Source organism: Sorex araneus, chromosome 1 (genome assembly GCF_027595985.1).
Source record: "Sorex araneus isolate mSorAra2 chromosome 1, mSorAra2.pri, whole genome shotgun sequence".
Classification (NCBI taxonomy): domain Eukaryota; kingdom Metazoa; phylum Chordata; class Mammalia; order Eulipotyphla; family Soricidae; genus Sorex; species Sorex araneus.
This window is the reverse complement of record NC_073302.1, coordinates 80,995,927-81,007,883: the sequence shown is the minus strand read 5'-3', so window position 1 is coordinate 81,007,883 and position 11,957 is coordinate 80,995,927. Positions and strand designations below refer to the sequence as shown.

Here is an 11,957-nt window from a genome sequence, read left to right as displayed (position 1 = left end):
GGTTATACTTATCGCCCACTTCTACTTTATGGGTCATTTTTTTCTGTAGGTTCAGATGTCAATCTTATTTCTAATAAGCAAAATTTATATAACCTGTTTATCAATGAAAACCTTCAAAGATCAGTTTTCTCTCTTGGGATGCTTTATTGTTTTTCTTCACAGGTAAGGTTCCTTTAATATAAGCAAACTGTGCTATCCAAATCAATCGAATTCACACATACTTAAATAGTCCATGGGGAATATAACTATCATCCATGTGGCAAATCAACTTAATTTCACACCTTTGGGGAATCAACTAATTTTAAGTGATGCTGCCAAGCACGTTTCTTAACTATAAAATGGAAGGGTTAACTTCTAAATGACTCATCAAAGACAGCATCTTGTAGTTTTTATAAAAAAAAAAAAAACCCAAAGCAGCATACTTGACATTTTTATTGTCTTACCTAAACTTATTTAACTATATCAAAGTAGAACTATTTTAAAACTAGAGATCCAAGACTTTCAAATTTTCTTATAGGCAAAGAAAAAGAACTGATAAATCTGGACAATTCAGCTCTCATTCTGTTTGAAGACCCATTCAACAATGGAGAAGTGCTTATCTGCTACCCCCACCAGATTTCACTTAAGGCTAGAAATCACTTGACACAAAAATAATTTAAGATTTGTATTAACTAACAAGAGAACAGTTAACAAACTTTATGTGTTAATCAACCCTTGTTCAAATTGGGCACACATCAAATCTAGCATTAAGGGAGTTTTATTTGGAAGTGAACTTTAACTATCAATACAAATGCCAAGATACTACACAAAACATCCACAGGAACTTTTCCCCATCTCCCCGCCCCCAAATTTTCACAAACATTTCCTACATAATCCAACATACAACATAAAAATGGTACATTTTTCTTTCAATTTGCATACAATGGAAAAACAATATATATATATTTTACAGAGTTTAACTAATAAGACACTAGAGCAAGCTAACAGTTTTAAGTCTATAGGTGAATTACCTAGTTTTTTTAAAAAAAATTATAAGTCACTTCCATAACCAAACAGTCTGATTAATAAACTTGTTGCCATTAGGCTTCTGGGCATACACCATTCTGTAGAATTGTTTCCCACCTATTTTCACAATTGCTAACATATAAAACTGTTGCCTAGTAGGGGCAAGCACTTGCCAAAAAAAAAAAAAAATTAAATAATCCCTCAGCTTATTGTATATAAGCCTGAGTACATATGGAGTCTCTCCACAATCAATGGACATTCAAACCAAGCAATCACCAGAATTAGATTTGCCAAGGTATTTTGCCTATAACCAAGTTGCATTTATATCCAACAGAGGAGCTGAAAATCAAACTTAGTGTTTAGTTTGGGAGCGAGTTATGGAATTTAGCCATTTGAAAAATGACTCAAAAAAAATGACCACCAAAAATAAGTTCACTAAATTTATTTTAAAAATCATAAAACGTTTCTTACAAAAGAGCATTACATTCTGCACACTGCTCTGAATAGATGCCAGGGACATATGGACTATTGTTACTCTTCCTGTCCCACCCCCACCCCCCCAAACCTTACAGTGACCACAAAGCAAAGTGTTCACAATAATTACATGGGGGGAAATTTTTCTTTTTAACCACCAACAATGAACAAAAATTAAAATCCACTCACTCTGCTGCTGTTTCAAAATTTCAATGTTAGTTTTTGCACGCCCTTCCCCCCCCCACCCTGTTTTTAAGGAACTAAAACATTACATCTGGTGAACAGCAAAGATTTCACTACACCTCAAATGCAGAACACCTATGAAGCAGAGGAATGTTGGCTTTTTAAACAGAAGCAGATAAAAAAAAAAAGATGCAGGACTCCTTCAGTTCTTCACTAGTCTTAGAAAAACTTTCCAGAATACTGCTTCACACTATAAAAAAGAAAAAATATCTTGCATTAGAATCCTTCAACATCTGCATACTGCTTCACACTATAAAAGAAAAGAAAAAAAAGTACGAATTAGAATTTTTGTTCGTAACATCTTAATCAACATTAAGACAATTTTTAATGCTAAATTAAAACACGTTCATTATAATTAGAATTACATTAGCGATTACAAATTAGAGTAATATAAACCCCAAGAAAAATGATTACTAGTAAATCAGATATTAGTAGCAGAATTAAGAAAACAAAATCACCAAGTTGTTAATATTTGGTAGACAAGACAAAGAAATGCCAGTAAGGTGTGAAATGCTGCATTTTACAGCACCAATCATTTTGTCCTGTAGAGGCATGGCCTGTGCCATATGGCAGACTGTGATTTGTTGTCATTTAGTTATCTAAAAACAACAAAATCACTAGTCTTCCACACAGAACTAGACCAACATCCATTGAATCTTCTATATTTTCTACAGAAGTCCTGCATCTTTTTATTTTTTTTAATCTGCTTCTACAGGCTCTGTGTAATTTATAACAAGTTTGATTTTGGCAGCAGTTTTCACCAGAGAAATGAGAAGTATTCTTGGTTAAGGCTTCTTCCAGCAATATTAGTATTGAAATTCCAGCAATATTAGTATTGAATGTCTTTTTTTTTTTTAAGAAAGCAGAAGATTAAAGCAAAGCTATAGAATGTTAGCTCACTAAAAAAAGTGGAGACACCATGGCTTCGAAAGGAAAATCAACTGAGAAGAAAAGCTGTTTAAGGAGGTTAAATTTGTGAAACCTAACAGAGCTAAAAGTAAACTGACCTGTTCTGCAGCAAATACTGTGCATTCTGTATCTGGTCCTGTGTTCCTGTAATGGTAATGATTCGATCTTCGGACCCTTCTAAAGGTTCATCAATTTTGATTGAAGCTCCTGATTCATGACGGATTTGTTTAATTCGTTGACCACCTTTGCCAATAATAGACCCAGCCAACTATAAAAAAAAAGTTGAGTTTTTATTGGTAGTATTTAATACAAGCATTAGATTTCTAAAGATACCACTCACGTCCATTTAACCATTTAATTTCTTAACCCAGCTTTAAAAATATTTTTACTGCCATGTCCACAAAAAATTAAAACCCTTACAATATTAAGAACACTTACATCTTTGGGAATAGTTACTTGTGTAGTAATAATAGGTCCACCAAGGTCACCATATGAGCCACGACCCCCTGCATAGGAATAATCTGATTTAAAAAGTGAGCACTAAGTTCACTGATAAAGCTTAACATGCAAGTTTGATTTTATAAGTAAGAAATCTTACCATATCCGGAGCCACCCTAAAATGGGGAGGGAAAGAGGAAAGAAATTACTTTTCTCCCATACTACTTAAAAAATTTAGGGGTGGGGTGGGGGAGAAGCACAACACTGAAGTACTTAGGGATTATATCTGGCCCGGCACTCAGGAATTACTTTTGGTGGTGCTCATGGGACTATGAGATGCGACTGAGCCCAGGTCAGCTGTGTTGCCTTCAAGGCAAGTGCTCTACCTACTGTACTATCTTACATCTCTCTGATCCCATTATTTTTATATTCCTGAAATCACTCAGCTTAAGGAAACCAAAGTCCTTGTTTCCCCTGGTTTATAATTCTGGAAGACAATTTTTAGGGGAACCACTGAAGCATACAAAAACATTAATTACACAAGAAATGGGTGGTATGACTAAAATATCCATGATACTCAACCTGTGGTTCATAAGCCATCTGCCATTCGGATGGGCTCCATGTATCTATTGCAGAGTCCCAAGTTTCATCAGCACTGAAACCAACCTGTGTCAGAGATCAAACTATTAAAATAAACCTGTGCTACACTTATACTCAATATGAAGAAAAAAATAAGGGGATTTAAAAAACCTTTAACAAGAATGACAACATGCCTTTCCACAGACCGCACAATGTTAAATGTTCTTACCATGCCATCGTAACGATCTCCAGGTCTTCCTCTTCTGTCATAAGCCATCAGATCTCTGTAAGCATATTACTTTTTAAAATCAGTTTGATGTCCATCACTACATTCAACATTAAAATCTATCATATTCCCCAACAGTACCTATATTAGTATGAGGAGAAAAGAGACTTACCCTCCTCTAGGTGGTGGTGGTGGAGGAAGGGGAAGATTCCGAGCTCTGCTACCACCTCTTCCACCTCGTCCAGGAGGTGGTGGCGGTGGCCCACGTCGAGGGCTCATGTCATCATAATCTCTTCTAGATGGAGGCATAGGACGGCCACCCCGGCCAGGAGGCATTCTGTCAAAACCACCTCTTCCCCGCATAGGAAATCCCACAGGACGTCCACGACGGTCATCAAACATCATAGTAAAACCACCGTAATCATAGGTTTCATCATAAAAATTGGGATCATAAGGCTGTGCACGTCCTTTGATAGGAGACTAAAACAAAAAAACAAAACCCAGCAATATTACAAATGAATGGGGGTTGGAAAAAGCCTTAATTCTTTTCAACAAAATAATCTAGGTGCTTAATATTTCCTCTGAGAACAGCTGGCACAACAGACATAATACCCAATATTGGAAAAATAACCAGTAATTTTGGCAACTCCTAAACACGTGGCAAAGAATTAAGTTTGCTGTGAAGAAATTACAAAAAACCCTGTTACCCTATGACTGGGGCGGTGAAGGTGTGTGTGTCTATGAATCACCGTAATTCTGATCTGGTCAAGAGGGGGAGAATCTGCAATGTATGAATATAAAAACATATAATTTCATTTGTAGAATAGCACTATAGCACTGTTGTCCAGTTATTCATTGATTTGCTCGCCGGGCACCAGTAATGTCTCCATTTGAGACTTGTTACTGGTTTTGGCATACTGATATGCCACGGGGAGCTTGCCAAACTCTGCTGTGTGGGCAGAATACGCTCAGTAGTTTGCCGGGCTCCCTGAAAGGGATAGATGAATCGAACCCAGGTCCACTGTGTGCAAAGCAAACGCCCTACCTGCTGTGCTATCACTCCAGTCCATTTAGAAAATAGTAAGGAAAAAAATCTCGTCTATGAGCCCTTGTATTTTGCCAAAGTATTTCTAAATTTAGATGACAAAACTGCTATGTAAAAAATGCAGGAAGTAAAAGTCATTCTAAAAATAATTTTCAACTGTCTTTTCAGTAAAATATTCGTTTCATGGAAAAATTTTCTGGACCTTACCTCTGATATAAGATCAAGGATAATCTTTATGCATTCTACAACCCTATCTGGTTTTCCTCCAATAAGTACAACTCTGTCAGTTGAATGAGGACAGCATTCCTGGAAAAGCTTGATTGTTGTCTGAGTGTTCTACAAGTTCAAAATAAAAAGCATTTAAGAAAGCGCTCCCAAACACTGTATTAGAAAATACATATGCTCAGTAAAATATATTCTTTTAAATCAAAAATCATTGAAAAGCCAAACAAAACCCAACCATAATTTCCAAAATAGATGTCTTTACCTCTCGTAGTTCTTTGATTTTGGCACCTTTGACCCCAATAATTCCTCCTGCCAGACTCTGATGAATCAACAGTCTCAATTCGCAGTCAAAGTCACTTCCTTTATAGTGTTGGTACTGCGGAAGGAGAGTTAGGAAATTTTAGTCCCAAACCAAGAATCCCAAATAATACACACTTATCTGCTATAAGCGTACAATATACTGTTGCAGTGAGCAACCTGAATTTTTATTTCAATAACTTTACCAGTTATGTGCTTATTATCCTCAATAGCCAGGCCCAAAAAAGGACATTCTGCACCTTAAAAAACTTATTTTCAGGTCCTGCAACACCATACCCACACTGCAGCCATTTAGCATGTCGCTGTTACCACAAAATTATTAACATTCAAATAACACAATAAAAAAATGACTGCAAAGCACTTTGCAAATGTAATTAATTCCCACTGCAGCATGGAGCAGGGTCAACAGTGAGTTGTAAGACCATTCATTTATCATGTTTTTAAGCCTTTTTTTCTAATAGAGACGGGAAAAGCACACTATGTTAAAAATAAAATTGATCCTATGGGCCAGGCTCCATACTTCAGTGGGGTTCAATGGCACTATGACATACATTTAAGCATTCCACAGCATCAGATTCGAGCGGGAGCTGGCTGGTTGCAGTGGGTGATGGCAACTGCAGGCCCTGAAAGTAGAAAAATAAAAGAGTAATAGGTTAAGTGTCTAGTGTGATCAGGCTATTGTCGCATATATTGGTAAAGCTACGACAATGTATTTATACCTGTATTATTAAAAAACTGCTTATCTACACTAAGAATCTAAGTTTAACGCTTTCCTCAATAATATGTAGTATACAAAATGATTCAGTGTGATTTAAAAAAAAAACTCACAAAACATGCCCCATACCAATACTTTTAAAAAATACAGGCTAAACCTAGTAAAATGCCCGATAGACACAGGTAGTTTCAAGGGAAAAAAAAAATTTTTTTAAATAAGCAACCTGGCATACTAACCATGTACACTATGTAGCAAACTCTTAGTGCTGCTACAATTTTAATACCCAGTCAGTCCCTCCACAATGCCCCCAAATCATTACCTTTAAACCCCCAAAGTTGGGAAAAAAGGAAAAGAAAAAACAAACAGGAAGAATGGATAAAGAGCCTACCTCTTCCAAGGTAGGGATGATTTTCTTCAGAATTTCTCCAATTGTTTCAATATCAGCACTGATACTCAATATGCTGTCAAACACCACAAATACCAGATAGTACAAAAAGGTGGAAAAGAAAAATGAGTTTTGTATTTGTTAACGGTAATCATATAAACTTTTACAGAGAAGTAACATACATTTAATAGTCCCCACTTAAAGTAGTCTATTTAAGATTTTTCACATGCATTTTGTTTTATGCCCGGTACAGACATAACAATATTAGGAGACTTGCAGAGAGACAGAGAGAATGGGCTTTTGGAAGGGCTCAGATTAAGTGGGCAATAAATTGACCAGAACTGAAGCAGAGTTGAATATTTATGTTCCCCGCCACCACTGTTAATTAAAGGATACCCTCGCTGTTACATTGGTAAAAACTGGCACACCTTCTCTTAGGCAAAGTGGGGAAATATGCAAGTGGTAAACATTGTATCTGGAGTAAAGTTATGGATACCAGTTAGAAATTAGATCACTAATGGGCTCTGCAAGAAAACAAATACAAATGCAAGACAAAACAAAGACAACACAAATGAGGAGTGAAGAAGTGAACCAGAGTTAGCATTTCATCAGAAAAAATTATGAACAGGCAATGTTGGGAAGCAAGGTGGGCCACAAAGACAGAGCGAGAGACTATTTTGGTAACAATTTGATTTACAATGCAGCAAATATGCAACACTTGAAGCTGTGCTCCTTCCATCGAAATAAAATTAGTGGATCGTTTGGGTGGGCAACTCACGGTAAAAGTTCAGTGACAAAAAGACTTAATGGGGAAAATAAGACAGAAACTTGAAAAACAATACACCGTCTAAAGGGGATACTATTTAATTATATAAAAGGCAGGTAATAAAATACATTTCTCTCTTTCTAATCAGGCAGTGAGGCATAAACTGTTGGGACATACCGCTCGGGGCCACTGCTGTCTGGGACTGAAACACTGGCATTGTACTGCATTGGTCATTGGCGTTCGTGGATGTTGGCATTGGGCATGGGCATTCAATCAGAAGTTGTCAAGTATGGTACCCGTTTGGCAACGAGCACATTTTTGGGCATAGCCAACCAGGGTTTTCACATGGGCGTTCAGGGGCGGATGGGCCAACGTCATGGTGGGCAACGCAGGGGTAAGTCGATCCAGTACATGGGCAACGGAGATATATGGCCAAAAAAACAAGGAGAGGGAAAAGGGGGAAAAGCAATAAATTTTAATTTAATACAAACTATACTCATACTCTCAATTAATGAAACAAGCTTAAGTTGTTCTGAAGACTAACACAATAATGGACTTCTTTAAATCTGAACGTGGCTTAGCATAAGGACCTTAAATGATGGTACTTTTTTAGGAATTAAAAAAATAAAACAAAAACAAAAAACAAAAACAAAAAAATAAACAAACGATGTTTCAGTAGCAGGCTGGCTCATGAGGGTAGACATAAAACCTGTCATGACTCAGTTTACTGATAATTCTTGAGGAAACGGGATAATTAACAACCCAGATTAATTTATACAGAGCATCTGGATTTAGAGGAGAGGGGAATCATAAAAGGACAAAACAAAAATTCCCACAACCAAAATCCTTAATCCTTGACTAGTTTCCTGGAGGTTTAAAATGCATTCCTATGCCCTAACAAGGCAAGGCAAGTTTGTAAACTCTAAAGTTTCAAGTTTGTTACAGTTCAGTTTTCAGTTTACAAGAAGAACAAAGATCTGCGACCAAGAGAGAAATGAAATACTGTCAAATAATAAATATTCAACACCAAGTTATTATTTGCCAACTTAGCAAGAAATCATTAGGAAGTGTGTACACTGAGAAAAAAAAATACTTGTGGTCCTGTAAATATAACTTTCAGTGAAACCATTATTAAAATGTCTAATCACTAGAGTCAACCCACTATAATATGAAAACTCAAATGCAGGCAGTGACAAAAGGCTTTCCCTCTCTTTAATGCCTACTCTTTATCCATAACTGTATCACACAATCTCAACATTAAATTTCTTTGTGCTCCACATGCAAGCTGTTAAATAACAGATGGACAACTAAAAGAAAACAAAACAAAAAAAGAAAACAAAACAAAACAAAAAAAAACCAACAAAAAAAACCTTTTGGGTTTCATCAGCTAACACCAATGGCTTTCAATACTGCAATTGACCACACAAGTGAGAAATGGTTCAATAAAGGGCTTTCACATTTTCTTTGCTATTTCTAACTAATCAAGATGTTATCTGGTTTGAAATGGTATTTGGGGAAGTTATTAGAAAATGAGGTAAGAGGTTTAATAAACACCCCCAACTCAATCTGGGCTTTGTTAAACGGGGAACGACAAACCCTGAAATCATCTAATTGCTACAAAATGGCATAAAACTAGATTATTAAATGATTCCTAGGATGCAAATCTTTTTTAAGTTTTTTACAAACACAAACTGAAGCTTTCATAGTATTTCGAACTCTCTAATACTTACGTCTGTACGGAGAGCCTTAATATTCTTGCCTCCTTTCCCAATCACTGCCCCAGCATTCTGGAGAAGGTAAAAAAAAAAAAAAAAGAAACTAAGCAAATAATTCTTCCACTTATTGGACTCAATTTGGGAAGTCAATGTGATCTGTGACTACACAAAAGATATAAAGCCTTCTCTACTCAAGCTTATGAGAAATATGCAAAGCATAAAACCTAAGCCCCCATCAGTTTTATGGCAACCACTGTGACTGTGAAACAATTTAATTACCAGCACGGATTTCATATTGTGATGTTAAGTTGCCCGACACTATTTCCCAATGAAACCACTGTAATCAAGGTATAATCGATTTAACATATGCATCATTCCAATTTAATCTGCAGTGGCTTCCTATACTAAGGGATCTTAATTTTTTTGTTGGAAAAAGAACCACGCAATTACTTAATTTTTTCCAATTCTAAGACGATGAAGGCTTTCTCAAAGGGAATATGATCTCACCTTAGTGTGTATCCTTTAAAAAGGTACAATCAAGTAGAAAATTTATACCTTACTCTGAAGCAGAATGCGTAATTCAACCATCTCATCAGTGTTTCTAGATCTCTTAAAAGCTTGTTCCTCCTCCATATCTTCTGCAGGGCGTTTACCTAGAATTCAAGATTAAGACTTCAAAAAGCAAGAACAAACATCCTTAAAAATAAAGGAACTTTCACTTCATTAAATCTGTTTTAAATAATGGGACTTATGTTTAAAAAAGCTACGCCATTTAAGACATTTTTTAGTAACTTCAAAAAAAAGAAAGATATACATTAAATGTACTACTTCAAGAATGTTTCCTTCAAATTAATTTCCTAACAAGATACTGCATAAAGTAGTTCAACTAAGAGATACTTATAGCATTCAGTAACACTGAAATCCTGAAAAAAATTGGAAGTTGTAAAGTATCTTCTCACCAAATTCACCATTGGTTTCGGTGTTAGGGAAGGTTTCCTCTGGCTGTTCAGTTTCCATTTTCTTGTATTAAATGGACACACCAATCTGTTTTGTAAAAAAAAAAAAAAAAATTAAAGCGGCTAGTGCATTTGGCCCAATGTAATCTACGCATCTTGCTAAGAAAGCAACAATTCCACTTCAACGTACCGGTTATTATATATCCTTGCAGATAAGAACTGTTCTGGGTAGGACCAACTGAAACCCTACGTACTGTTGCCGTACCCTATAAAAACTAATATGAATCAGTTTTGCTCTTTGGGGGGGAGGGTCCTTCTTAAAAAACAAGAGGAAATCCTGTTGTTCTTTTTTTAAAAAAATTTATCCACGGGCTGTATCTCAACAACTGGGTTATTTTATGCATAGAAGCAACCTAAGGCTTATAAAGCTGTAAGCATGCCAACCCTAATTCTATCTCAGCAAAGAATCTAAGCTACACAACTTAGTGTTAGCTCTAAAATCCAAAGCGCGTTTGACTCTCCTCACGGACGACACAATAATCTCTGCAATCTGGACAGTTTGCAAATTCAAATAAAATACGATAATCTGGCCAACGCCAGGGCGAGAACTTTCACAAGCCCACCCTCGAATTGCGCCTGACGGCCAGAGCGGCTCGCAAGTCTGCGTTAAGCCCCCGAATCTCGGAAACGGGCCGGTTTTTTCAAACCCGATTCAAGACGTGGGGCGGTTGTGCCTACAGGGCTGGGCAGCAGCGCCCAGGGAGGAGCCGCGTGGTGCGTCCCAGGAGAGGAGAGCCGGAGCCCACAGCGCCCAACTCCAGGGTGCAGCCCCGCTCTCCCGAGCTGCTCCTTTCCACTGACCGAAAACGCCGCCCGTCCGCCCCCGGCTCAGTCCTCCACGGCGCGGGCGGGAAGACGCGCAAGCACCGACGCACCAAGCACCCCACCAGATGCAGCGCGCCCCGCGCCGCCCGCCGCGGCCGGATCCGGCAGGAAATGGCGGCCCGCGTAATGGCGACTACGCGCTACGAGGCGGAGCCGAGCGCCCACCCCTCCCCCACCCACCACGCGGTCCCGCCGCCTCGCCCCCTCCCCCACCCGCCGAGACAAAGCAACGGAGGCCCCCGGGCGCCCGCGTCCCCGAGGCCGGCCCCGAGCGCCCGAGCGCGGCCGGCCCACACGAAGAGGCGGCGGGCCCGGACGCCCCGGCCCCGCCCGCAGCCCCCGGCCCCGGCCCGCACGCGGGCGCGGCCCCCCGAAACTGCAGCCCGCCCTACAGGCTCCCGCGGCGCCGTCCCCGGAGCGCCCGGCCTAGCGGGCGGACTGCGGCCGTCCGCTCGGGGAAATGGCGGCGTGGGGGAGGGGAGCCGGGCAACGCTCCCCTCGGAGCCCCGGCTGGCTCCCCGCAGCCCCCGGCCGCCTCCTCCCGCGGCCGGACGCGCCCCCGACCCTCGCCGGCCCGTCCCTCGCCCCGGCCCGCTCCTCACCGCGCGAGGCCGCCGTCCCTCCGCCGCCTCGGCCGGTCAGACAGACAGTGAGCGAGCTGAGGCCCCCGCCGCCGGCTCCCGCCTCCCCGCGCTGCCTACCCCGCCGCCGCGCCCAATTGGCCGCTCGAGCTCCGGCGGTGGCGCGAGGGCTCGGAGATTGGCCCGCGGCCGCGTCAATTACGGAGTCGGCAGCAGCGCCGACCCCGCCTCCCGCGGTGCCTCCCTTTCGGGCTCCGCGGCCTGGCGAAACGGGGCCCTGCAGAAAGCCAAGGCCGCCGTGAGGGAGGCCGCGCGCTGTCCCAGATCCGTAATCCCCACTCCCCAGTCACCCCGAGTACCTGGAGGCCGCCGGCAAGGGGGACGTCAGCAGGACGTCGTAGTTGGTGCAGCAGAGAAATAGAGGATAATGGCGTCCGCAGTGCCTTCGCCTGGAGCGCCCTCCTCCTTTCTCGTTCGCGCACTCACTAACGG

At 40.5% G+C, this 11,957-nt stretch overlaps 1 protein-coding gene across 5 annotated transcripts; it reads right to left on the bottom strand.

Annotated features, from left to right (window-relative positions):
* Positions 1–414: 414 nt before the first annotated feature.
* Positions 415–11,956, bottom strand: HNRNPK (heterogeneous nuclear ribonucleoprotein K). Of its 5 annotated transcripts, none has more exons than XM_055121325.1 (16): positions 11,825–11,956; positions 10,003–10,087; positions 9,599–9,696; positions 9,059–9,115; positions 7,506–7,549; positions 6,566–6,638; positions 6,014–6,085; positions 5,407–5,520; positions 5,127–5,255; positions 4,047–4,354; positions 3,878–3,932; positions 3,652–3,735; positions 3,230–3,245; positions 3,070–3,152; positions 2,730–2,899; positions 415–1,972 (listed from the first exon to the last, which is right to left on the bottom strand). In XM_055121325.1, the coding sequence occupies exons 2-16, from the start codon at positions 10,058–10,060 to the stop codon at positions 1,939–1,941; spliced, it is 1,395 nt and encodes a 464-aa protein (XP_054977300.1). In that variant the 5' UTR covers positions 10,061–10,087; positions 11,825–11,956; the 3' UTR covers positions 415–1,938. The 5 variants fall into 5 exon arrangements, with proteins under 5 accessions (XP_054977300.1, XP_054977402.1, XP_054977340.1 ...); XM_055121427.1 differs by having other exon boundaries at positions 415–1,912; XM_055121365.1 differs by lacking the exon at positions 11,825–11,956 and adding an exon at positions 11,487–11,623.
* Position 11,957: the final 1 nt, after the last annotated feature.

Bases quoted from the DNA above. Each gene is read 5' to 3' on its own strand.
- HNRNPK (XM_055121325.1), bottom strand. From the start codon at position 10,060: ATGGAAACTGAACAGCCAGAGGAAACCTTCCCTAACACCGAAACCAAT. The intron at 4,355-5,126 runs GTAAGGTCCAGA...TTTTTGTTTTAG, and splicing joins TCCTTGATCTTATATCAGAG to TCTCCTATCAAAGGACGTGC. The intron at 1,973-2,729 runs GTCAGTTTACTT...TTTCTTTTATAG, and splicing joins CAGTATTTGCTGCAGAACAG to TGTGAAGCAGTATGCAGATG.